Consider the following 26,366-nt stretch of genomic DNA (forward strand, 5'->3'; position numbering starts at 1 on the left):
TAGGCATAGCCTGCAGGATCCTGAACTCAATGCTGGTAAAGACACCTACACTGACACACGAGATCCTTACCACCCTCATGGCAGAGGTGGCAGCTATTATCAATTCTCGACCTTTGGGACCAGTTTTTACAGATCCTGAAAACTCAATTATTCTCACCCCAGCCACCTTGCTGACCCAGAAGACAGGTGACTGGCCACCACCAGCAGGGAATTTTGGTCCCAAGGACATGTATAAGCAACAATGGAGACAAGTACAACTGCTTGCCAACACCTTCTGGAAGCGCTGGAAGCAGGAGTACTTACCCACCCTACAAGATCGCCGCAAGTGGCAGTGCCAACAACCCAACCTTGAAGAAGGAGACCTTGTCTTGCTGAAAGACAAGGATACGCCTTGGAATTCATGGCCAATAGGACTTGTGCACCAAGTCCTACCCAGCAAAGATGGACTGGTTCACCAGGTGAAAGTTCAAGTTGTGAAGCCGCTGGAATCTGGTCACGATCAGCAGACTTCCACCAAGAAACTTTACACCAGACCAATCAGCAACCTGGTACTGCTGCTACGAAAGACTGAATTAGAAGATTGAACCTCAAACTTTGCATGCTTTGTGTTTACATGATTGTTTGCACTGTTTGATGCTATGCCTTGTGTAACCCAGTTAATCAGTTAGGTAGAGTTGCATGCTTAGTTAATTAGTCAATTAATTACATGTTTGATATTAAGCCTTTGTTTATCTTTAGTTAAAGGCTAGTTGATAGTGGAATTTATAATTCCAGGTGGGGAGTGTGCTGTCCCATCAGTGTATAGCTAATTTAAGAATTAGAAGCTGTGTCCTTTAAGCAACTATCTCATGGGAAATGTAACTACCTTATGGGAAATGTAGTCCCATAACATGTGACCACATCTGTGCTCCCTGATTGGGCAGTGGGGTGTTTTGCCCGGGAAATTGATTTATTACTGTGCACTCACTGAATCGCTATCAGCACTACCAGAAGCAGCTTTGCACCAGCAGCATGGGTTAGAGGAATTAATGTCTTTTTACACAAAATCCTAACTGCAAAGCTATAAATTTCAGTGGAAAACATTATGTCCTATATCGCTAATATATTCCAGATATTCTCACCAAAGCCATCTTGGTAAGGAATTCTGGGAGCCGTAGTCCCAGACCATCTGGAAGGTCCTGGGTTAAAGAAACTGAAGCAATGTGATGCTAAATACTAGTTTATAATATTCAATCCTTTGTTGCCTAGCCAGTTAGGAGTGAGAGCTCCTATTAACCTATTCATTAAGAAAATTCCATTGTGGAATGTGGAGCAAATTCAAGCCCTACATAAATCCATTTTTCTTCACAGCTTTTTTTTTGGGGGGGGGGGCTTTCATTTTTATGGTGTGCCTCAAATTGTTTCTGCCTGCCTTCTCCTTTCTCCTATTTGAATGTCTTTGATTCAACAGTCCCAGGGAATTTGGAGATTGTGGATAGTGCTCTGCAGTAGTTTCTAGCAGAGCGGCTGCAAGCAAGAGATAAAAGCTTCTCTAGAGTAGAATTTTTAAAGGGGATCCTGGTTGTCCCAGGAATTGATGTCCCTTTGGTTAAGTCAACTGCTAGCTGCTAGCCTTTTTGTTCTTCACACAGATGTTCTCCAAAATCCCACTTCTCTGGTCTGTCTTGGTAAACCCCAATGTCTTCATACGTATCAGCTAGTTCAACCATCAGCCCCTGCTGAAGAAGAAAAATGGAACCAACTAATGAATGGAAACAAAATACTTTGTGTTTGGGGTTGGGGGTTGGGAGGTAGAAACATGCTTCCAATTCATTTTCTTTCTTTCTGCATGCCAGTAAAAGAACTGCCCAAAAAATGTCCCAGGGCAGTGTTGGCGAACCTTTTTGTCCTCGCATGCCAAAAGCATGCATGCGCACATGGCCGCACCCATAATACAATGCGTGTACTCCGCCCCTTATGCATGCAACACCACCATGACCCCGTGCCCAGTTTTGGGCCGAGCAGTCCTCCTTGAAGCTTCCTGGGACCAAAAAAAGGGACGCAGGAGGAGGATGGTTCCACTCCCATGCTCCCCACACCCTCCCTGCATGCTTACGCTGTTACAGGTGTTATGTTGGCCTTGAATGCAACTTTATTCTTCTCTAGCATTCATCTCCATTGTTTATTGATGCATTTCCTGCCTCTCTATGATTTACCTCTAACTGCTCCTATGAGAAACTTCCTGTTTCTGTTGGATGTATATAGTTGATGAAAGAAATGTCCTTCTGGGTTCAGCTCCAAGTGGGGAAAAAGACACTGGAGACATGGCTTGAGCCCTGAACAGAAAATGTGATCACATGCTTCAATGTTGGTGGAGAAGAAGAGAAGGGCTGAAGGAGGGGCTTGCTAGGCTTTTTATAACCTGTTCAGTCCCACCTCTCTGTTTCCTGTTCCTATGTAAGAAATGTATTCTGATTGGTTGTAAGACTCCCATGGGGCCATGCAGGGGCTACTCTCTAGGCTGTGTTTTGAATCCAGGTATGGATGAGTTCTCATATGCCATGTGGTCAGTTGAGTAAAGGGCCAATATTATCATGCCTTTACTCCCATCCCCCCCTGGAGGCTGCAGTGGAGAAGTCTTTATTGTGTAAAAGGGACTAGCCTGGCCTTCTCAATGGTCCATTAACAGTGGGGATGGGCAGGAAGCTACAGGCAACTATTCTGTCTTTTAAACATGTTTCTTTCTTTTCATATCCAGAAAAATATTCTGCCTTTTCAATATTTCCTAGGATATTTCATTTTTCTGGGAGAGGGCTGGATGATAACTTCCCACATAGTTATATTCTTGTTTGTGTCTATTCAAAAAAAAATTTTTTTTTAAAAAGAATCATAATCATACCAGATATATTATTACGCTGGCACAATGTACCAGTGAAATATCCCCAAACAGTCCTCTCTAAGTGGTTTACAGAGTCAGCATATTGCCCCCGACAATCTGAGTCCTCATTTTACCCACCTCGGAAACAGCGGTGAGATTCATTTACCTTCCCTACCAGTTCACAAATGTGAGTGCACGCACCATATCTGCAAATGTACACATTCTGCACATGCGCAGTGCTCCCGCATTATGTCAGGGTAGGTGGGCAGAGCCTCCTGCAGCTGCCATTATTGGTTCACCTGGACCAGAGAGAACCAGCTGAATGCCACATCTGCTCGGAAGGATGGAAGGCTGGGTCAACCTTGAGCCAGTGAGATTTGAACTGCTGAACTGCAGCTAGCAGCCAGCTGAAGTAGCCTGCAGTACTGCACTCTAACCACTATGCCACCTCTGCTCTAAAAATGCCCAAAAGACCCTCCCTGATTCATGAAGAAGCTACCCACATGCTCTAATATTTTAAAAAATCACCATTATAATCACAAATTTGATTATAGTCTAGTGGTCAGTCAAGGCCCTACTGAACGATTATGACTATTCCATTCACTCACCTTCCCTTGGGTTAGCAACACAGGTATGCTCACAAAAAGGACAAGAAGAATTGTCTGGATTAAGATGATAGCATCTTTCACGTTGTGCCGACTCTGCACTTGCTCATAGGTGCTGATACCTTCAAAACAACAAAATGACTCACTTCACTTCTGTGCTTTGCTTATCATAACATGATTGTGTAACCCTCTATCCTAGGACTACATTGACAGAAATATCCAGTTTTGACCATTGTTTTCATTTCCATCTTTGACATGAAAATAGTCTGTACTATATCCAGGACATAATTCAGATCCTGCGATGCAGTTTAGGTACCACATGTCTATAGCTAAATATCCTTTAAATCCTGTAAATTTAGGAAAGGATACAGAGGTTTTGAAAGAGGTTAGATGTCTGCCAGGTGCTACTACTAACAGAGACGAGGGGCGTATTTTTGAGATAGTCAAGGATGCTATTAAGGACTGTGATGCTGATACTATTGTATCTCTTGGCACAAATGATCTGTCCCCAAAAGATGTACTTTCTGTGCAGAATGATTTCCAGAGCTTGGGGCAGGAACTTAGTAGGATAGGATTAGGCTTTACTTTTCAGATTTTTTCCAATATATAAGGAAACAATATATAAGGAAATATATAAGGAAACAATATATAAGGAAATATATAAGGAAACAAAAAGAAAAAGGCCAGCGTATAATGGAGTTCAATGTGTGGCTAAAGGAGTGGTGTAAAAGTGAAGGCTTTGGTTATATTAATCACGATATCTGCAGCTGGTCCAAAGAAAAACTGTACAAAAGAGATTGTTCCATCAAAGAAAGGAACTGAGTTCCTTGGCATTGAATTCATAGATTTGCTGGAGAAAAATTTAAACTAAACAACGGGGAGATAGAATGCATTGATACAGAACATTTCTGTCCCCAGTAATCTAGAATATGGCCACGATGGAGAACCTATTGCACACATGCAACAAGTGGCACATGGAGCACTCTTTGTGGGTATGCGAGCCGTCGCCCCAGCTCAACTTCACTACATATGCACACATGCCTCTCACTGGCCAGCTGGTTTTTGGGTTTCTGCCATGCATGCGTTGGGGGGGGCAGGAGGTGTGTATGCACACCAGTGAGCACAGGGGGTGCAGTCCCCCCCGCACCCCATTTTTGGTCTCAGGAGGTTTTAGGAAGGGTTGCTAGGCCCGAAATGGGCTGCATTTCTGTGTGTGTCACACATACATGAACATGGGTGTGGAGAGAGTATGGGGGTGTCATGCACGCATGGCATTATGGGTGTGGGCACACATGCCTTGCAACATTGCTGTCAAGCGAAATCAAACATTTAATAGTGAGTGCCATACCATGTGCACTAATCAAACAGCTGGTAGGGAAGCAGGGGGATTCAGGCACAAAACAGGTTATGTAGAAAATATACACAGGGTCAGCCAAAAAACCCTCAAATGTCTATACACCAATGCACAGAATATAAGGAATACACAGGGGGAATTAGAAATTCAAATAAATGAGGGCAGATATGTGTTGTATATGTGTTTGTGAGGGATAGAAGCAGGAGCCATGGAATCAGAGAGTAGATGTTTATTGCGAGATGACTGAAAGATATTTTCCTTAGGCGTAGACTATTAGGTAAGCCTAAGGTCACTTTGTATACGCCATAGATGAGGCTCGCGCTGCGGAGTTGGCAGACTCCTCTTCAACTGAAATAGAACGTTACTTGGCACAAATGACTGTTGCCGGCGGTTTACCCGCCGTGCAAGCCTCAACTGCCTTGGCAGCCCCTCCGCTCCAGCAGCCATCTTATATAACGAATCTCATCGATGAACTCGCCCCTCTGCCAGACCATTTACTACAATTTCAGGTGGACAGACTTGGGGCACAGCCCCGCCGACAGCAGCCTCGTCCAACTCAAGCCATCAGCCGTTCTCCAGCAAATTCCTCTGCCTGCATTGGCTGCGGCGGGGCGCACGCCCGAGCTTCCTGTCCTTTCAAGACAGCTGTTTGCCGCTGCTGCGGCAAGAAGGGCCACCTAGCCCACGTCTGCAAAGCCTCCCTGCCTGTTCCTGCTTCTTCTTTTGAACCACCGCCGCCTTATGGACCTCCTCCGCCGCCCAAAAGCTCTCAGCCCCGCAAGCCTACACAACGACCAGAAGACTGTTTCAACATCAACCAAGCATCCTCGTCTTTTCCTGACAGCTCCATCAACCTAGCCTCAGAGGGTACGGACAAAATTAATATAACCCTACTGATTGAAGGGAAACCTTGCAGGATGGAAGTTGACTCCGGCTCCTCAAAATCTCTGCTTTCCTGGGACAAATTTTCCTTTTTGTGCCCTCATGTTAAACGTTGCCATCTGTCTCCCCCTGACTCCATCCTAAAGGACTATCAAGGCTCCCACATTTCTATTCTGGGCTCATACTACTTGAGGGTAGCTTATGGCAAGTTTTGTGCCGTTTTACCTCCCCTAATAGTTCTTAAACCTCTACCCTCAATTTTAGGATTGGAATGGTTCACTCCACTGGGTCTTTCCCTACAGGGAATTCACTTCACTGCGGACACGCCTCCCGATGTGGCAGCAGTCTTGTCAGACTACGCTGACATATTCGATGGCCAGCTGGGCCAATACAAGGGCAGCCCCATTTCCCTTAACTTGGATCCCCAGGTTGCCCCAATCAGACTGAAGGCCCGCAGGGTGCCCTTTGCCTTAAGGCCAAAGGTTGAAGCCGAGCACGACAAGCTCGTGGCGCAGGGCATACTGGAGCCAGTCGACCACTCACGTTGGGAAACCCCCATTGTCATCCCAGTGAAGGCCGACGGCTCCATTAGGATCTGCGCCGACTATAAGTCGACGATCAACCTTGGCCTTCAGGCAAACCTCTATCCAGTCCCTGTTGTACAGCACCTGCTCCATTCCTTGGGGCAGGGCTGTATTTTCGCCAAACTGGATATGGCGCAGGCCTACCAGCAGCTTCCTGTGGATGACGATGCGGCGGCTGCCCAAACCATCGTCACCCACCGGGGGGCTTTCCGTTGTCGCCGCCTCCAATTCGGCGTATTCGTTGCCCCGGGGATTTTCCAGAGCCTCATGGAGCGACTGCTCCATGGGCTCCCTAGTGTGGTACCGTACTTTGATGACGTCCTGATCGCTGCAAACAGCCGCTCAGACCTCATCAAAATCTTAAGGAAAGTCCTCGACCGTTTCAGGGGCACGGGACTTAAATTAAAATGCAGCAAATGTTTCTTTGCTGTGCCCCAAGTGGACTTCCTGGGCTTCACAATTGATGCCCAGGGAATCCACCCTACCCCTTCTAAATTGGCAGCCATCAGGAACGCTCCTACTCCTACATAGAAGGCGCAGCTACAATCGTTCCTGGGGCTTTTAAATTTCTACGCGCCTTTCATCCCCCACAAGGCATCACTAGCCGAGCCGCTACATCAGTTACTCGACCGATCCACGCCTTGGCAATGAGGAAGCGCATGCGTTCACGGCTGTCAAATCCCTGCTGACGTCAGAGGCAGTCTTAGTACAATATAGTGACAAGATGCCCCTGACTCTAGCGTGTGATGCCTCCCCCGTGGGTTTGGGAGCTGTTCTGAGCCACGTCCTGCCCAATCGATCAGAAGCTCCCATAGCTTTTTACTCCCGGACACTGTCCTCAGCTGAGAGGAACTACAGCCAGATTGACAAGGAGGCTCTGGCTGCAGTGTCAGGAATCAAAAAGTTCCACGACTATCTCTATGGGCGGCATTTCACCCTATTCACAGACCATAAGCCACTCCTTGGGCTTCTGGCTGGTGATAGGCCGACCCCCCCTATCCTTTCTCCAAGGATGACCCGCTGGACAGAGTTCTTAGCGGCGTATTCCTACGCCTTGTGCTACCGTCCGGGCAAGCAGATAGGGCATGCAGATGCCCTTAGTCGCTGCCCACTTCCAGACAAGGAAGTCCAAGCGGTTCCTTGCCGTTCGGTCCTGGCAATTGCACAGCTAGAATTGCCGTTGACTGCTACAGATGTGGCCGCTCACTCTCAGTCTGACCCTACACTGTCACAACTATTGAATTGGGTCCTGAGAGGCTGGCCTGCGGGTGCTTTACCTCCACAGTTCAAGCATTTCAAAAACAGACAATTAGAGCTATCCATTCATTCAGGCTGTCTGTTGTGGGGCGACCGTGTGGTCATCCCAATGGTCCTCCGACAACAAATTTTGCAACGCCTTCATGAAAACCATCCTGGAGTCAGCAGAATGAAGGCTCTAGCTCGCAGTTTCGTTTGGTGGCCAGGATTAGATACGGAGATTGAAGCCTGGGTTGCCAAATGCGAAACATGCCAGCAGTCCCGGCCATCTCCACCTTCCTCTCCCTCCCGGGAATGGGAGATGCCTCGTGGACCATGGTCAAGAATTCATATAGATTTCGCCGGCCCCTTCCACGGACAGGTTTTCCTCATAGTTGTGGACGCGTACTCTCGATGGGTGGAAGTATTGCTCATGCACTCCACCACATCTGACAGTACTGTGCGAGCCTTGCGACGATTGTTCGCAACCCACGGGTTGCCGGACACAGTAGTGTCCGACAACGGCCCGCAATTCACTTCCACAACATTTCAAACTTTCCTAGCTGAGCAAGGGGTCCGCCATGCGCTGGTTGCCCCTTACCATCCGGCCAGTAATGGCCGAGCGGAAAGGGCGGTTAGATCGGCCAAGAAGGCTTTGGGCCGTCTTAACCGTGGGGACTGGCAGGCAAGGGTGGATGCGTACTTACTGGCACAGCACTCCACACCTTGCCCAATGACACAGAAAAGCCCCGCGGAGATGTTGATGGGCAGACGCCTGCGGACCACCCTGGATAGATTGCATCCCGTCTATTCAGGAATTCAGCCTTGGCAACCTGGGGCCTCCAACTCCCTCCCACACTTTCAAACCTGGGGACCTGGTTTGGGCTAGGAATTATGGAGGGGAAACGAGATGGGTTCCTGCAGTTATAACTGAAGTAACAGGACCCGTTTCCTACAGGGCACGGATACCCGATGGATCCATCTGGAGGAGACACCTGGATCAGCTAAGGCAACGACAGTCATCCGGAACTATTCCTCAAGCCGACACGCAAGGGCCTGGCATAGGCGCAGCGTCTTAGCCAATCAGACACGCCTGTCAGTTGCCGAGCTGTCAAGCGCGAGTCTGCTGGAATATAAAAGGGCAGACTCTCTCCAACCGCCACCCGATCTACCAGCGCGAGTCTGCTGGAATATAAAAGGGCAGACTCTCTGCAACCGCCACCCGTTCTACCAGAGCAGCCGAACAACCCGGTATACTCGGAACTGCTTCGCTGCCTCTTCTCCTCAGACTACCCGGTCTACTTCTTGTTACATTCAATTAGCCGCGCACACAGCCCGGTCTACTAGCGTTACTTTGTTACAAGTTCTGTTACTTTTACTCAAGTTACTGCTACATTAAAATTGGTTACAGTGTTACTGAACAAAGAGCCTCTGTCTTCATTCTCAAGTTATAATAATATTATTGCCATTACAGAAACTTGTTGTAATGAAACATAGGAAATAGATGGATTTTTTGCTAGTCAGTAAACTAAGATATATAGGAAGCACATCAACTGGTAGACAAACTCTGCACTGTGGTAGGTTAATCAGATTCCTGACAAAACTAGCAGACAACTTTGTTTCCCAAAAAGCAGAGAAGGGAAATAGGGGATCAGCCAATTTAATTCTTACTAACAGAGATGAAAAAATGATATAAGGTGTTGAAGCTACAGGAATCTTGAGGGCGAGTGATCACGCAGTATTGGAATTCAGCATTATGCAAGCACGAGCAATAGAACAAAGTCAAACTAGAGTCTTTGACATTAAGAGAGCTACTTTCAATAGAGAGAACTTGGGAAGGATGACACCAAGCTGGCAGGAATAGCCAACACTCCAGAAGATAGGCTTCAGTTACAGAGGGATCTTGACAAACTTCAACATTGGGCACTATCTAACAAAATGAAATTCAATGGTGAAAAAAGTAAGGTTCTACATTTAGGCAAGAAAAACACAATGCACAGATATAGTATATGTGGTACCTCACTCAACAGTAGTAACTGTGAAAGGGATCTTGGAGTCCTAGTAGACATCCATTTAATTATGAGCCAGCAGTGTGCTGCAGCTGCCAAAAAACCCAACAGTTTTCGACTGCATTGACAGAGGGATGGAATCAGGATCACATGAAGTGTTAACACAACTTTATAATGCCTTGGTAAGGTCACACTTGGAATACCGTATCCAGTTTTTGTCCCCACGATGAAAAAAGATGTTGAGACTCTAGAAAGAGTAACAAAGATAATTAGGGGACTGGAGGCTAAAACATATAAAGAATGGTTGCTGGAATTGGGTATGTCTAGTTTAATGAAAAGAAGGACTGGGGGTGACATAATAGCAGTGTTCAATATCTCAGGAGTTGCCACAAAAAAGTGGGGGTCAATCTATTCTCCAAAGCACCTGAAGGCAGGACAAGAAACAATGGATGGAAACTAATCAAGGAGAGAAGCAACCTAGAATTAAGGAGAAATTTCCCGGCAGAAGAATTAATCAGTGGAACAACTTGCCTCCAGAAGTTGTGAATGCTGTAACATTGGAAGTTTTTAAGAAGAGATTGGACGACTATTTGTCTGAAATGGTATAGGGTTTCCTGCCTAAGTGAGGGTTGGACTTGAAGACCTCTAAGGTCCCTTCGAACTCTTGCATTGTATTGTATTGTATTGCATTGCATTGTTCCATTCTATTCTATTTTAATTCATAACATGTCTAGCTAAGACGGGCTGCCAGTATGAACAGACAGAATCCCAAAAATTAGCTGGTATATTTTTCTCTAGGAACAGAATGTATAGCCTTGTGTCAAGAAGTATTGTCCATACATAGCGATACCCAAGCATGTAGCATCCGAGAGGGCAGTATTTAGAAGATTAAAGATTTACCCATGACTTTGAGTTCAGTACCACATGTCGCCTTCAATGAGTTCTTGCTCTTAAAGTGATAGATACCATTGTCGTTGTTCTGGAGTTTGTTGATCCGCATCACTACAATTGAATTATTTCTAGTCACATGGACTCTGGAGCTGTTCATAATCTCCTGGTGTTTGCCCTGATCAGTCTCTTTATGCCAACTTGCCTGAGTACCAAAATAACAGCTAAGGGTAATTCGGCTGCCCCCTCTTGCAGCAATGAAACGTGTATTTATCACATTCATGAAAGTGGTTGCATCTGTATAAAAGAAGAAAAATCCACAGTAAAGAGAGAAAAGTGGAGAGCAGGATGGAAAAGAAGGGTAAATATCTTTATTGGACTTTCTGCCAATCTTCTCCAGCCAGGTTACCTCTAGAAATGCTGCATTAATGGGCTCATTACATGTAACCTGTATCTGGATCATGGTAGACTAGGAAGACAGGTGGCTCTGAATAAGCTATTGAAGCATGTATCAAGTTCCAGCTAATTCCTGACTAGAAGAATGAGTTTATCAATTCTTCTTCATTGGAGATGTGGAGCTGTTCTTATCTAGGAATGTCCTTGTATCCTTAAAAGCTTTGTGGCAAACATTTATGCAATAGTCCAGGACTTCCCAAACCCATGGAGAATTCCCGGGTGGGGAGAGCTAGTTTTAATTGGGACACATATTTGTCTTGTGCCTCATTCGGCTACAGAGCACAGTAGATTGGGACTCCTAACCTACTTTGCTTTTCCTTTACCTTTGGGGTGAAACTGACAGATGGAGCAGGTAACTGGATAAAGTCAGTCACTATTTGGTCCTTTCTCAGTTCAGGCTGGCTTTTTTGGATTTGAAGGGCTCATCTTCTTACAGAGTCCAAGTCTCTTTGGATGAAAAGGTAGCCAGATGGGGGAGGGGAGGTATTGGCAGAGCTTTTTAATCAAACACAATACAGGTGGAAACACAATCCATAAGGTCCATAAGGCACCCAATGACCTGACATAAATGTGAACATTGGGTTCTTTTACACGACCTAAATTATTCCAAAAATTGCAGCCATACAGCTCTAGTAATGCTCAAAACCAGGCAATCATTTTACAAGTAACAAATAACACAGCCTTGGAAAAAGGATTTTGCAAGGAAATTTCAGAATTAGAAACTGAGAGAATATAATCTTGAAAGTACACATATACCTTGTTTTTGGGAAATGTTTTGGGAAAAGCATGCTGGATATGCTTTTAGTACTCTTTAGATGTGGAAGTGATTGGTGAAGAAGGATATTTTGATTATTACATCCAAAGATTCAGCAGTTCCAAACAGTGTTCACTGCAATCTGACAAAGGCTGCAAGAGTGGATAGAAATTGATCTTTGGCAAGATATAACAAAAATACAGTGCACCCCCCCCAAGGGAGATAAATAGACAGCTATGTTAACATGTTTCCCTTCAGCCCTTGAACTGCCAGAGAAGTAGACTGGCATCAATTGCCCTGCCTCAACTGATGCCCTGATTCAGAAATGAGGATGGCAAATGTTCTCTTTACAGTTTCAGTGTGGAACAAGATAAAAAGTTGATACGTAGTTTCTTCCATCACCATCACTGAGCATTATTATTGTATTTTTTTTAAAAAAAAACAATCACCCGTTGCTGTCCTTAATATCAGTGATCTGGGCACTTGTGGGGCTTGAGCACCCTCTTCTTAAGTTGCCCATGTCATGCATGAAGCCCGTGTCCAAAATAGCCACTCAAATAGGCTACAGGCCTAGAAGAGATGTGCAGGGTGAAGAAGAAAACACAACTGATAATGAGGAAATTCCATCTTCACCTACGCTGCAAAAGGATGGCCATGCCTGTGATAGGAGTGCAGAGGCAGCCTGTGGAGAAAGAAAAACTATGTTCCCAAGTAATAGACACAATAGAAAGTATAGTCCCAGAGCGATATCAATAGGAGGCAATAGTGGGGGAGGGGGGAAGAATGGTGAAAGCAGAATTACTAGGAAAACCAACTTCTTTTGTACACACATTGTGATTTGTATGCATGTGCAAAAGGGCCAGAGCTGTGGGGCCACACCAAGCCACAGATGCCTGAGCAGGAATTTGAAATCGCTTGTCAGCAAAACAACGGAAAGCCTGTAATGCACTCACTGGTGACAGAATCAGCAGACACAGCTGGCAGAGTCTTTCCTGATTTGTACCAACTTCTCTGGAGCATGGGGTTGAAATTTTTCCAAGAAAACATCAATCTTGTTTTTATACTGTGGATTAACACTCTTTTAACGAGTGCCATCTTGTATAAATGAGGAGGCTGTGTAGGCCTGACAAGTGGTTTGGAATGTGATGGCCAGGCCTTATGCATGCAGATGTCTCTTTGGAAGCCAAGGGTCTGCCACCCAAAATGGTCATGGTGGACCTGGAAGGACCAGCCATCAGAAGAGGGAAGTGCCCTCTGTAGCAGTCTAATGGGGCTAAACGATTCTAGGTATGCCACCAACCCCTGACCATATCACCAACTGCATCTAGGATCAGATTCATGGGTAATATTGTGCTGGGAGAAGTCCCACTTCAAAATTAGACCTGCTGAAAACCCCATACGTTGCCTCCTCTGTGAGCTGGAGAATTATAAGAAAGCAAACCTCATGAAGGCACTCATATAAAAACTGCCATCAGGGGGATGTGGGGATGAACCTTCAACCAAAGACATTTTTTACTCAGTTGTGTAAGCCAATCTGACTTAGTGCACTATGTAGACCAAGACTAAGAAGGGCCATGGATTTCTGATAAAAACCAGAGGGACCTACTTGATATCTACCTAAATTCTGCAGACGGCTACCTGGCTGGCTATTCAGGACTTCTCTACTCATCATGGCCTTTCTCTAATACGAGTTCGTAGTCATGGCTAAGTGACCTCAGGTTTTTCTGAACCACCAAAGCTGAAGTGGAATTTTCAATGTTCCCTAAGTACCTTAGGGGCAATTAAGCTGATGATTCAAAAATGGGGGTGAAGGTTGGAGGTCTATCTGGGCACATTCTCTGAAGTGGCTGGTGCGGTGTGTGTGTCACATGGTGAGGAGAGTGTGCTTGAACAATATTTTCTCTTCCATCCCAGGTTCCCTGCATGGTGTGCTGGCAGCCCAGTTAACAGATCACATATGGTGGGTGCTAAAATGGGAGATCAACCATCAGAAAGTCAAATACAACATTGTGCTGGCTGACATTCCTCCAGTTTTTCCACTTCAGTCTTTCTACCTCAACCTTCCTTGTCATGAAGAGGGGAACTGGGCCAGCAAGTCTGAAGGGGTGGCATCAGGTGTTTCAGGGATACGGGAGATGTCCTCCCTGTAGCTCAGATAGTGCAGGCAACCCAGAAAATTGGCAGATGTTGAAGAGAGGCAGGGCTCAGTAGAACTAAACAGTACTTCTTATGAGCCTGGGCCACCCACATAGGTTTCAGCAGCAAAAGCACTATATTGAATGGCCTGCCTCTTGGTCCCCACTGGTGGGCAGTGCACAATAGCAAAAGAACTCTAGGGGACAATTTTATTTTCAATAAAACTCACATCAACCTCTACCCATTCCATGGACACTTGCACCATCTAATACATAGGGTCAGGTGACAGTCCAAGTTATATCTAGAGGATTTATGGAAAGCTGGAGAGTCTCTCTTACTCATTTGAATAATGCCCAATCAACTTCTGACAGACAGCTAAGTCCTCCTCTCAAATTCATTTGTCTGAACCTGCCTCTTCTCTTAGCGCCAGAAGGGCAATTGGATGTTTTTCTCATGGATGAGAAAATTCTCCAGTCTCTGCCTCTTAACTTGCCTTGCACTGCACATTCTCCCCTCTTATCCCTGACAATATGTTAAACTGGCTGTCTAGATATGCTGCCTTGAGAAAAGCAAGTAGCAGAAAGAAATTAAGTGAGATCTGAATTCAGAACGGAGGACCTGCAAGGAAGCTTTGAAGACTAGAGTATTCTTACCTTTGAAGAGACCCTCTAATCTATCCCCTCACACTTCTGCCTTTCTATGTTTTCAAGACTCACTGTCTCTTTCCCACAATGGCATATTTGTAAATTGTATTTTCTTAGCCATGATTTACTAATAAAGTACAATTGACTGAATTCATTGAATATGTTAAGCAAAAATCCAACATTGTATTATGACAGTATGCTCTGTAAACCTAGCCATTGACTGGGTTCATGCTAAGTCATAATGTTATTTGATTTTGCCTTAGTGTACTGAATGAACATAACAACTATGGTTCATTCAATAATCCATGATTACATAGAACATGAGTTAGTGTGATGTGTGAATCTACTTCATAACAATCTTTCTAAAACTGTATTCTTTCCATGGGCTAACTATTTTTAAAATTATTACAAGAAACAATATAACTTTTCACTTCTTTTTATTGGATCATGCTTTAGGCATGTTTTTTCAGTAAAAGTTGAGGGTAAAAAATTCCATCTTGTTATACTTAATCTTTTCTCTGGGAAATGAAATCTGACCAATTCTATTTGTGCATTTACTGAAAGGTAAAATGTGTAATGCCAGGTAGCTTAAGTCCAATATTATTATAAGGCTGAAATGCAAAGATTACTTGGAAGGAAGCTCCTTTGCACTTAAGAAAAAACTTACTTCTGAGAATAGCTAGGATTACATTGTGCACGCCATCTTAAACTCTTTAGAAATAAAGTGAGAGAAATATATGATTCACAACAGCCATGTTTTCTACAGTATTCCTAGTCTTAATTTTACAAAAGCCCTATTTAAGTCAAGGAGAAGTTTGAAAAAAAGGACAGGGCCCCATATATTAATTGTTGAATAAAAAACCTCAAATGATTCTATTTTACACCCAGATTTGCTGAAAGGACCTCTTTTATGCTGCATCCTATTATTCAAGATGGATAAAGAAGTTTCAGTCCTTCTATCCTTTTATTCAGCCCAAATAATTTATGAATGCCCATTTTCATTGCTTTGCCCTTCTCTGGAGAGCTTCAGAAAGAATGTTTCTCATTTTAGATAGCAAACACGATATGTGTCAGCTTCTCTCTACATTCAAAGCAGCTGGACAGGAAGCGTTGCAGTTCTGGTGACACAGCCCAGTGAACACAGTTCTTTCTTTCTTGCTTCTATGAAATTTCCCCTAAACTATTCTGGGAGGGGAGGGGAGGGGAGGGGAGGTTGAGGGGGATGAAGAAGGTCCTGGGCTCTTTCTTAGACATTTCCATCTCCCACCAAAATCCCCAAGTAATATCTCCACCATCACGAAAAAAAACCATACTCTTTGTAAAATGTGGCTTCAGGTATTTAGTTACAGTTTTGTAAAATTTCATTTTCTAAAATAAAACATGCTCAGTAACTTAAGAGGATGTCATTATCTCTTATTTGATACAGTATTGCTTTTATTGAATTCTCAGAAGAATTTTTTGCTGATCCCTCTATCCCCTTCTCTCTTTTGCTACTTTCCCCTCCAATCTCCAGAATCACTGGAAAACCAACCCGTCTTTTCCAGGTGGGTTTTAGGTTGTCTACCTTGTTTATTTATAAATCAAATCTTCACCTGGGATCCAACTGTCAGCCTACTATGAATTTAGATCAGACTTCTCAATAAGGTATCCTCTTTATGCATTAACAATACCAATCTTAGTCAACTTGCAGTGTGGAAATTCTAGTGCTACCATCCGAATGGTATCAATTTAGAAAAGCCAATGAACGTAGTTTTTATCCATTTATTTGCTGATTTAGGTTAAGGTGACCAGATTTTCAGATTGGTAAAGAGGGACACCATTGACCGGTGGGGGTGGGGGGTTGATTTAAAAAATTTTATTTTGTCACAAAAGACGATTACATGACCCCAGAACACTGAAACCATCATAAATATGAATCTGTTGCTAAACATCAACATTTTGATCACGTGACCATGAGGATGCTGCAATGGTCGCTAAGTGTGAAAAGTGGTAGCTAAGTGTGAAAAATGGTCATCAGTCATTTTTTTCAATGCCATTGTAACTTTGGTCACTAAATGAACTGTTTGAAAGCTAAGGCTAGCTTGCATTATGCCGCCTTATGCTAGCTTACATTTTCAAGAGAGAGAAGCTAAACTCCTAAACACACAAGGAATTTGTCTTTGGTGAATATGCTCTCAGTGTACATAAAGAAAAATAAAATAGAATACATTCATCAAGAATCATAAGCTACAACACTTAGTGATAGTCATTAAAGCCTGGAGGATTGTTCCCTCTGTGCTTCTTTAAAACATTAAAGAAATTCTATTCTTTAGAATAGAATAACAGAGTTGGAAGGCACCTTGGAGATCTTCTAGTCTAACCCCCTCCTTAGGAAGGAAACCCTACGCCATTTCAGACAAATGGTTATCCAACATCTTTTTAAAAACTTCCAGTGTTGGAACATTCACAACTTCTCTCCTTGATTAGTTTCCACCCAGTGCTTCTTGTTCTACCCTCAGGTGCCTTGGAAAATAGTTTGACTCTCTCTTCCTTGTGGCAACCCCTGAGATATTGGAACACTGCTATCATGTCTCTCCTAGTCCTTCTTTTCATTAAACTAGATATACCTAGTTCCAGAAACAGTTCCTCATATGTTTTGGCCTCCAGTCCCCTAATCATCTTTGTTGATCTTCTGACTTGTGACTGTTTTTCTCCTTTATGACCACTGCACCATCCTCATGACCACATGATCAAAATTTGCTTGGCACCTGGCATGTGTTCATGATAGTTGCAGTATCCAGGATTATGCAATCACCATTTGTCACTTTCCCAGCTGGTTTCCAACAAGCAAAGTGACCGGGAAAAGCCAAACTTGCTTAATGACTGCGTGTTTCATTTAACAACTGCAGTGACTCACTTAGCAACTGTGGAAAGAAAGGTCATGAAATGAGGAACCATCTTGCTTCGCAATGGAAATTTTAGGGTCAATTGTGGTTGTAAATCGAGGTCTAGCTGTACAGTATATGGAAAAAATCCCAGTCCCTTAAAATTAAAGTGTGCTTGCCTTGCATTCTAAACAAAAAAATATCCAACCATTTTTTTCTTAAATATTTTAAGCAAATGTTGTACAAAATCTCCCAATGCAATAAGCTTAACACTTTATCCTGAAGTGTTGGAATATAAAAACTGTCTCGTTCACATAGTATGTGAAAATAGCAATGAATTTAAATGTATGACTTTAAAACTAAGTTTGGAGCTATTGTTTATTAGCCAATGTTGCACTCTATTTTATACAAATGCTTCCGTATCGGAAAACACCCATGTTCTTCTATTCCAGACACCTGTAATGACCCCAAAGGACAGCTATTTGTCTATGACCATCTATAACAAATTCATGGATTTATACAGAGATACAGTAATATCAACACCCAACTCTGCTCACTGGGTAGTTTCAGATAACTGCTATTTGAGGAGAAGTTTTAGAAGTTACTTGCAATCTTGTGGCGAGTTTGCTGTTTAATCTGCTAGTTTTGCAAAAGGAGAAACTACACAGCCGTAAAAATAATTCCTGTTGCTCAATGCAGCTGTGCTGAGCTGCTCTCCTGGCACGATTTGGAAGATATTTGGTCACAGTAGATTAAATATGGATAAGAGAGCCAGTTTGCCTAGTAGTGGTTCAGGCACCAGACAAGAAATCAGGAGTTTCTAGTCCCATTTTAGGCATGGAAACCTGCTTGGATGAAATGAGGCCACTGTCACTCTTTTTTTCCCCTCCTTTCCTTCCTTCCTACTTTCCTTCCCACTTTCTTTCCTTTCCTTCCTTCCCTAACTTTCTTCCCCCCCTCCCTTTCTCTGTTGTGGGGAGTCGGAAGGAGCATTAGATCTGCTCACCGCCTTAAAAGTGGGATTTTAAAAAAATGGCTTTAAAATGGCTTTCGTTGCTTGAAATGGGGTGCTCCATTTGGGAGGGGGATGCAGGAGGTCCAAATAAGAGGCAGGCTCAGCATCTGCTGGGATGGAGCAAGCAGAAGGAAAGGCAAGAGCGGGGGAGGATGGGTAAGGTGACCAGATTTTCAGATTGGTAAAGAGGGACACCTTTGAACGGGGGGGGGGGGGAGGAGGGGCTTGATTAAAATTTTTATACCGAGCAACAAAAATTTTCATACAACGCAAAAATAGTATTGTAATTTTTTTTATTTCAACATAACTACAATTTACAAACATCAAAATTTTGATTACGTGACCATGAGGATGCTGCAATGGTCGCTAAGTGTGAAAATGGTCGCTAAGTGTGAAAAATGATAATCAGTCACTTTTTTCAATGCCATTGAAACTTTGGTCACTATACCACCTTTCTTGCCACAGTTCTTAAGTGAATAACTGCAGCTGGTATTTTGTATTTTGGATAGAATCTTTTTTTAAATAGTCTAAGACAATTTAAAAACACATAGAATAAATTGAAGTAAAACATTTCAAAGTATTGTGCATAGAATTTTTAAAAATGGTTTCACTTCAATTTATTTTGGATAGAATCTTTTTTTTAAATAGTCTAAGGCAATTTAAAAAAAGAATCCACACAGAATAAAACTATTTTAAAAAATCCTATGCACAATAAATAAAATATTATTTTAAAATACATTAAAAAAATAATAAAACCCAGCTCACTTACCAGCAGGCACCAGTGAGCACTACAAGTCAATCCAGGATGATGTAGCTGTTAATACAAAGAACTGAGCAAATTAAAATGGTAAAATTAGTCAGGGAAATATTTTTCAAAGAAACTTTGCCACCATTTTTTCCACACGAGCCGACCTCCAACCTCCGTGCCCCTTCCCTCTGGAAAATCCAGGAAGGAACACTTGCTACCTCTCTAGCCAAGTATTTCCTGGAGCTCTATGGTACTGGGCCATCTTTTCTTATAAAAGTGAGTAAAAGGGGCGGGGGGGGTCAGTTTTCTTGCTTTAAAGTTTTAATATCTTCAATGAAAGTACTGAGACAGAGAGATAGAGGTTACACAGAGTGTCTTTTGTCTTGCCCCGGTTAGTATTTCTTAAGCAAATCCACTGGGCTTTCAACATGAAGCCAGAAAATCGGGAAATGCCCCGGGACACGGGACAAATTGTTATAAATTGTGACTGTCCCGCTGAAATCGGGACATCTGGTCACCTTAGTATATGCCCATGTTTAGAAAAAAACAGCAATAGCTATAAGAGATAATTGGTATCCTCAGCAAACTACAGAAGCAGTATATGAAGAGAATATCCAAATTTTGCAGTCATCAAGGGCAACATCTGCAGTGGCTTTTTTCAATGGAAGAAGAAAAGTAAGCATTTCTGTGGAATGCAAGACTTTTACCTCTATAAGTAATATTTATATGGCTGCCCATCTTAATCAAAATTCTGGATAGTAATAACAATAAAATTAATAAACCATAAAATGAAATTGTTAAATCATAAAATTAAAACAAAAACCAGGATCCACAGTCATTCCTTTAGGATGTTTCGCCACCAGTTTCAGATATTCTTTTTCCATCCTGCACCTGGGTTTGCCGAATCTTTTGGGGAGAGAGTGTTGCATTAGGTAGGGATAGCCACAGAAAAAGGCACACCTCTGAGTTCCCATCAGATGCCAAGACTTCAGGAAAGGACCCGGAGCATACCTACCCTATCTGATCTGATAGGAAGGGCAGATACTGTCAGGCAGAAATGATCCTGAAAATACACTGATCCCTGCCATCCAGAAGAAAACTGGGAGACAATACAGCTCATACAACAGAGGTGTAAGAATGGCAAACCTAGGGCTGCATGTGCTTTTTGGACCAGTTGTAGCTTCTGAGTTGTCTTCAAGGGTAGACAGACCCATATAAAGAGCAAGGAAGTAATGCACAATAGGAAGATGTGGCAAGACCTGGTCCATAGAATTGCGAAGAGGTGGATATGATTAAATACATCTTCCTCCTTCTCATGATTTATGAATTTTTTTCTTGTAATATAGGAAAAAGGGGAGAAAGAAAAGAAAAATACTTTGTGCTTTCCCGATGGAACATCTCTTCCTCTTTGGAGGATACTTCATTATGAGATTTATCACTGCTGTATATTTTCCATATTTTATCAAGAGATTGATAAATATTCTTAAGCCAAAGAGGTTTGTCCAAAGAAGATGCTGAAATTTAAGCATCAGGAAAGGATGTGAAATAAAGATAATAAAACTTCAGGCTGAGATTTTAATGTTCATGTTGCATTAACATTTTATTTATGTCCTGGATTCAAATTCCAGGCCCTGGAATGGAGGTTCTTCCTGTAGGAATATGTGGCTAGCAACTTAGAGCAAACTTAACTGTGAACTCCTAATTAAGTCACAAGTTTTAGCTCCCTCTTTAACTATGATAGAGAATTCTGGAATGTATTTTGTACTTCTGCTAATTAAGTGTTAGTAGCCAGTAACATTAGTAGTTAGTTGCAGTTAAAAGTATTAGCATTCCTAAACTTTGCAAGTGTTGTTACGCTTAATATATGTTATTTAATTTTGATTTAATTATGATGTATGAAATAAATGTATGCCTTAATGTTGTATGGAAATAAGGCTATTATCAATTCATCTGGTAAATACCACTCTGGTTTAAGGAAATTGTCACTATTATTCTTATGGAATCTTTTCAAAAGATCATGCTATCTCCCACATTAATGGGTTTGACAGAGCTGGAAAAGATCCTTGCAAAATCTTCCAAAGCCATGTTTGTTCATCTTTGGTATATTTAATAAGTCACAAATGGTTGAAGCAAAAAGTTTCTCCTGAAAAGATGCATTACGAATAATGATAAATACACAAAATACATAAAACTGTAAAATATGGTTTCCACATTTTACTCAATAGACTTCACACATTCAGATTTTCCCTTCACATTTTGTGAATCCAACCACTGTGATTTATTCCATAAATAATTTTCTGGTCATCCACAGTTTGGCACAATGTGGGAACTATATCATAAAAAGTTTTTTTTTTTAATCTTTATCCATAGTACTGTCAATATGGCATGATTATTCTGCCAACTTAAATGACATTAAAACTCATTGAGTGACTTTAAAACAGGAACAGCTACATTAGGGAGATGGCTAGAGATTTCAGTTACCTAGTAAAAGCCAACCTATATTAAACACTGCACTCAATCCTGAAGCATATTTACTCAGAAGTAAGTCATTGAGTTTAATATACTCCCAAAATGACAGGATTATATTTATTTATTTAAACAAATATAAGTAACCATAAAACTCACACATAAGTGATTCCAGGCAACTTGCAAAATTTTAAAAAATCCACCATTCAGTGACACATTAATTTGTATAATTATTGATGATGATGATGATTAAATTCAGGCTTGCCTGAGCTACATTTGTAATACGTATGGGAATGTTGATCCATGTTTTTCAGATCCAATAAGAAAATTGAACATCACCAGTGGTTGCTTCTGCATTTACATGCCTGTTCTATAGGTGTATCTTTCTTCTGTCTATCCAGAAACGTCCTTAAAGAAAACAATTAAAGAGAGAAATAGTGAGATCTTAGACTGGATAAAACTCTTGAGAATGTTCAAATCAAATATGGCTTCCATTTCTCTACTGGAGGAGTATATAAATTCTTATCATGTAATGAAATATGTATACATTTCTGTTTCTCAAAATGGACTTAAAAGGCTTTTCAGTCACAAGACTCTTTTGTACATATACAAACTATAACCAAGCAGCAGAAGCCTTAATTGTCTCTTATACTGAAACACACCTGCAATTGTCTTCAAAGTTTTAAGAATAAATGTTGCAGGTAACCACATAGCTGTTTGGGGTTTTACTTACAGTATTTTTGGCTTTGTTAGCATGGATGTCATTCTGGTAATCCGAACTTTAATGTTTGTTTAGCATTGAAAATAATTGAACGTTGCCAAGAGAAGAAGGGAAAAAAGGATATGAGGCTACATGAAGAATGTAGCAGGAAGCCAATTATAAACTTACAAATTCGGCCAGCAAAAAAATCAAATTATTTGGCAATGTTTTCAGTGTTTTCAACTTTTAGATGCATCATCTTGTGAACAAAAATTTGCTTTTTAAGAGTGAAACTTATAAGTGCATTGCCATTTAATCTTGAGACTGTTCCTCATAAACAGGATTTTACAGTAGAGTTGCAAATAATTATCTTCAGGCAAGAATTACGGTTTTACAGGAGGGGTTCCTTCTGTTCCTTTGTAAGTTTGATAACAGATCTGTTGAATTCAAAAAGAGAGGTGTAGTGAGGGATAAATGTAAATATTTTTCATACTGAGGAAAAAGAATCAATGACTATCACAGACTATCACTATGACTTCTCTGTTTCTCAATAAGAAACTTTTCTTTTTCTCCATCTTCTGCTTATAAAAAGATGTGGGGTCTCCAACATGGTCTTGGTAAACCTTATAAGAAGTTCTTATGGAGCAAATCAAACCTACCAGCCAGACGTTCCCTCTCAGAATTGAAGATGGATGAATCCAAGCTTAATACACACATTTAGATACCTCTATTCATTCCCCTCACCAATAATTTTAAAAATCAATCCCACGCTATTTTTGAGGTTAGGGTTGGAGTTAGGGTTAGGTTAGGGTAACCCTAACCCTAACTGCCAACCTCCATTGATGCCATTCCTATATTGTCGAATTCCCTGCTTTGGTACAGTATCTTCAAGGTTAAAGAAAGAGAAGTTAAGTGGAAGATGGGCCTTCACGTATTTTAACATAAAAGCTCTTTTCCCCAGAAGAAAGGTATATCCAGACCCTTTAAAAGCAACCACAGTTTTATCAATTTAATTTTATTAAAATAATCATATCTGAAATTTCTGATTTAATACTAACAAACCTAATTTGGTTTTTCCTGTTTTCACGTTTCAATTACTTTAGCTTTGTGATATACAGGCTCTCCCCAGATGCTGATCACAATTTGTAAGAACCTTACATGTTGCTTATCCTTGTATATAGAGATGGGAATCAGGAAGAGAAGTGGTCTTGGCCCATACACATTACAATAAACAATCTAACAAGGCTTTTAGTCAAAAACAGTACATGTCTTTGAAGAAATAAATGCACAATTTATATCAATTGGGCCTTCTGGAGAAAAAAGGCGCCCATCTAAGTAACCTAATCTTGTAATACTCCTTTTAATGCACTTGTTAGAATTATTTATGTAGGTTGCTTTTACCTCATCAGAAGGTTTCTCCATTTTTCTGGAGCTTTCTGTAGTCATATTGATTTCATTTTTAGTCAGCAACAAGTAGGATTTCAACAGAGCAGATGGTTCCTGGATGGGTTTTCTCTTATTGAAGACTCATTGCAAGCCCTATTCTAGAGATGAGAAAACCACAGGACGTCTGGGTAGTCAGTTCTCTGCAGTTCACTTTTATCATATGGATCAACTGGGCAATTAGGATCCTCAGAGGCTCATTAAGGATCAGGTGTGCCAACTGTTTTTGCACCTCAGTTACAAACACATTGGCCTGAAGAAAATAGTTATCAGTGCTTGACAAAGTCAGAAAAAAAGGGAAGCAGGGGGGTTTTGTCTTGGTACTCCCAATGTGCTTCATTGGAGAATGTTTTATCAGGCAACAATTCGTTCAAAGTTTCAGATTCCTCAGTAGTAATTCTGGAGTTGTTTCTTCCAATTATTAAGTATCTGAGAAGGTTTTCCTTTCTTGATTCCTGAAACTCAAGTTTCTTCTCCAAATGCTTCTCTGCTATTTGTTCATTCTGGATATTTTTTCTTTCGCCTGCTCACTAATTACAAGGTGTTTCACATGGCTGGGCCTTGCTGATCTGTTGCCAGATTTCAGAAAAAGGCCACTTTACCTGGCTGTTCCTCACCACTACCATCCACTACAATAGAAGTAGTCAAAAGAGGCAGCTCAATTGGAAGGTGTAAAATTGAATGCTTATGTAAAGAGTGAATGGATGCTTGAGGAAGTCTCTTGAGGGAAGAAAACTGCTGAGGATCTAGTAGCACTGCAGGCTTCCCTGCTTTTTCAGCCACCGAATGTGAAGCAACTTTTCCTCGCTCTGCTGAAAGTCTAACAGGGTTGTTTTTTGTTTTTTGTTTTTGCAAATCCTCATCTTTTGGTTAAGAACCTAGCAAATAAATATTCTTCACTTGGTTTGTTTCCAAGCTCATGAACTTTCTGTACCATTGTCCGATGGATCTTTAACTTTTCCATAGGGTTTTTAACACTCAGGCTGATGTCTCCAGAAGCTTCTGAAATTTTGGTAGCCACTTCCTTTTGGATCTCCAACTGATGAGATTTCTCTTTTTCCTTTTATTTTTGCTTTGGGAGTGACTTGTGGCCGTTTTTTAACCTTCAGAGCTATTTTAGCACTGCAGGCTTCCACCATTGTTGAGGCCTAGTACATGAAGCAGGTGTTACTTGCTCTTCTGCATGTTTTCTGATAGTTTTTGCAAATTGTTCCCCTTTTGTCAGCAACCTAACAATAAAATCTTTTTTCACTTAGTTTGTTTCCAAGCTCATTTCTGTACCATTGCCGGTGGCTCTTTAACCTTTCCATAGGGCTGATTTCACCAGAAGCTTCTGAAATTTCAGTAGCTACTTCCTTTTGAATCTTCAATTCATGAGTTTTCTCTTTGTTTTACAACAGAATGCAATGCTAAAAATGGATGCTTTTCAGGGGGGCTTTGGAGAGAGAAGTAAGCTGCATGTTTCAAACAGAAAAAGGGGAGGGGAAGGAAATGAGTTTGTGCAAGGAGATAAAAGAGTTGACATGTGCCTTGACATGCTTCACCTTTGCTAGGCCCGTTTTTGCTACTTTCAAGTTATTGTCTCGGGTAGTTCCATATGTGAACGTTTATCACACCATCAATGAGGAAAAAAATAGAAAAATGATCCTATTGATTTTGACATCAGTTTACCATGGATTTTCTTTTTGCTGACCCTCCCTTACCCCCAACGATGCCCCCTTCAATTCCATTTAAAGCAAAGAATAGAAGCCTCCTCACTGGTTCACAGGGCGCCTCAAGGGTAAATCCTAATAAGGGAATTGCACCTAGCACGCGGAAAGGGACCCAGTGTAGTGGCGTGCCTAAGGCAAGACTAGAATCCAGGAGCCTGCTGAGCGACCTTTAGCCAGTCACTCTTTCCCGGCCTTAGGAAGGACACAATGGTAGATCATTTCACAAATCTTTCCAAGAAAAGTTCAGGGACTTCTCCAGGCAGTCTCCAGGGTAACACCAGATAAGTCAGATAAGGACTTATCAGCTTCCCCAACAATTGCCATTGTGAAATATAAAGTATTGCTTCTAAAGTTTTAATTACAGTTAAAGACCTTTTTGAAAAATTAGTATTATTACAGTTAACAAAATGGCTCCCAAAACAGATAAGGGAGGGGGGGTGTGCTTTCTGAGCTGTAGTTAGGGAGACTTTGCCCTGTATCTAGAGAGATTTTAGACTTTGCCCTGCAGCTAGGAAATGTTTGTTAATAAGTACTCCGGATAGGTTGTGAGCTTGTTAGTATCCAGCCAATGGGAAAACAGAACAGTGTTGAGCGCTGGGAGAGGGGTATAAAAACCCATTTTGTGTTTTGATCTAGGTCCCCCTCATGTGCACCTATATTTTTAAATATATTAATAAAACTTTGCTACTTTTTTGTTTGGGATAAATTAAAAATATATAGCAATAAACAATGTTTTATATCAGTAGGATTAGTCTTCTTCCTCTTCTGAACTTCTGTAGATGTAAAAAGAATAAAAGATGAGATTACGATGTGGCTATAATACTATGCATTTTTCTAATCAGTCTGTTCAACTTTTGTCAGGCTATTATTATTATAATTGATCCACTAAACTTATTATCAGGTGCTTCTAAAAAAATATCCATATATTGAGGTGCCATTATTTTTTTGAGAAGAGCAAGAATTTCAGTATTTCAGAGCTGCATTTCAACAACCCTCTCATAGCCAGTTGCTCT

General features: G+C 41.7%; 1 protein-coding gene across 1 annotated transcript in view; it reads right to left on the bottom strand.

The window, feature by feature from the left end:
- Nucleotides 1-1,607: 1,607 nt before the first annotated feature.
- The window catches only part of LOC116521223 (B-cell antigen receptor complex-associated protein beta chain-like), a 39,155-nt gene continuing 14,396 nt past the window's right edge, over nucleotides 1,608-26,366 (bottom strand). Inside the window, exons 2-6 of the mRNA XM_032235913.1 lie at nucleotides 20,408-20,546; nucleotides 11,628-11,680; nucleotides 10,428-10,712; nucleotides 3,436-3,584; nucleotides 1,608-1,715 (exon numbers count right to left, since the gene is read on the bottom strand). Of these exons, the coding sequence (XP_032091804.1) occupies nucleotides 1,608-1,715; nucleotides 3,436-3,584; nucleotides 10,428-10,712; nucleotides 11,628-11,680; nucleotides 20,408-20,546 (734 nt within the window). The remainder of the gene's footprint in view (nucleotides 1,716-3,435; nucleotides 3,585-10,427; nucleotides 10,713-11,627; nucleotides 11,681-20,407; nucleotides 20,547-26,366) is intronic.

The sequence above is a fragment of the Thamnophis elegans genome, chromosome Z (assembly GCF_009769535.1).
Source record: "Thamnophis elegans isolate rThaEle1 chromosome Z, rThaEle1.pri, whole genome shotgun sequence".
Classification (NCBI taxonomy): domain Eukaryota; kingdom Metazoa; phylum Chordata; class Lepidosauria; order Squamata; family Colubridae; genus Thamnophis; species Thamnophis elegans.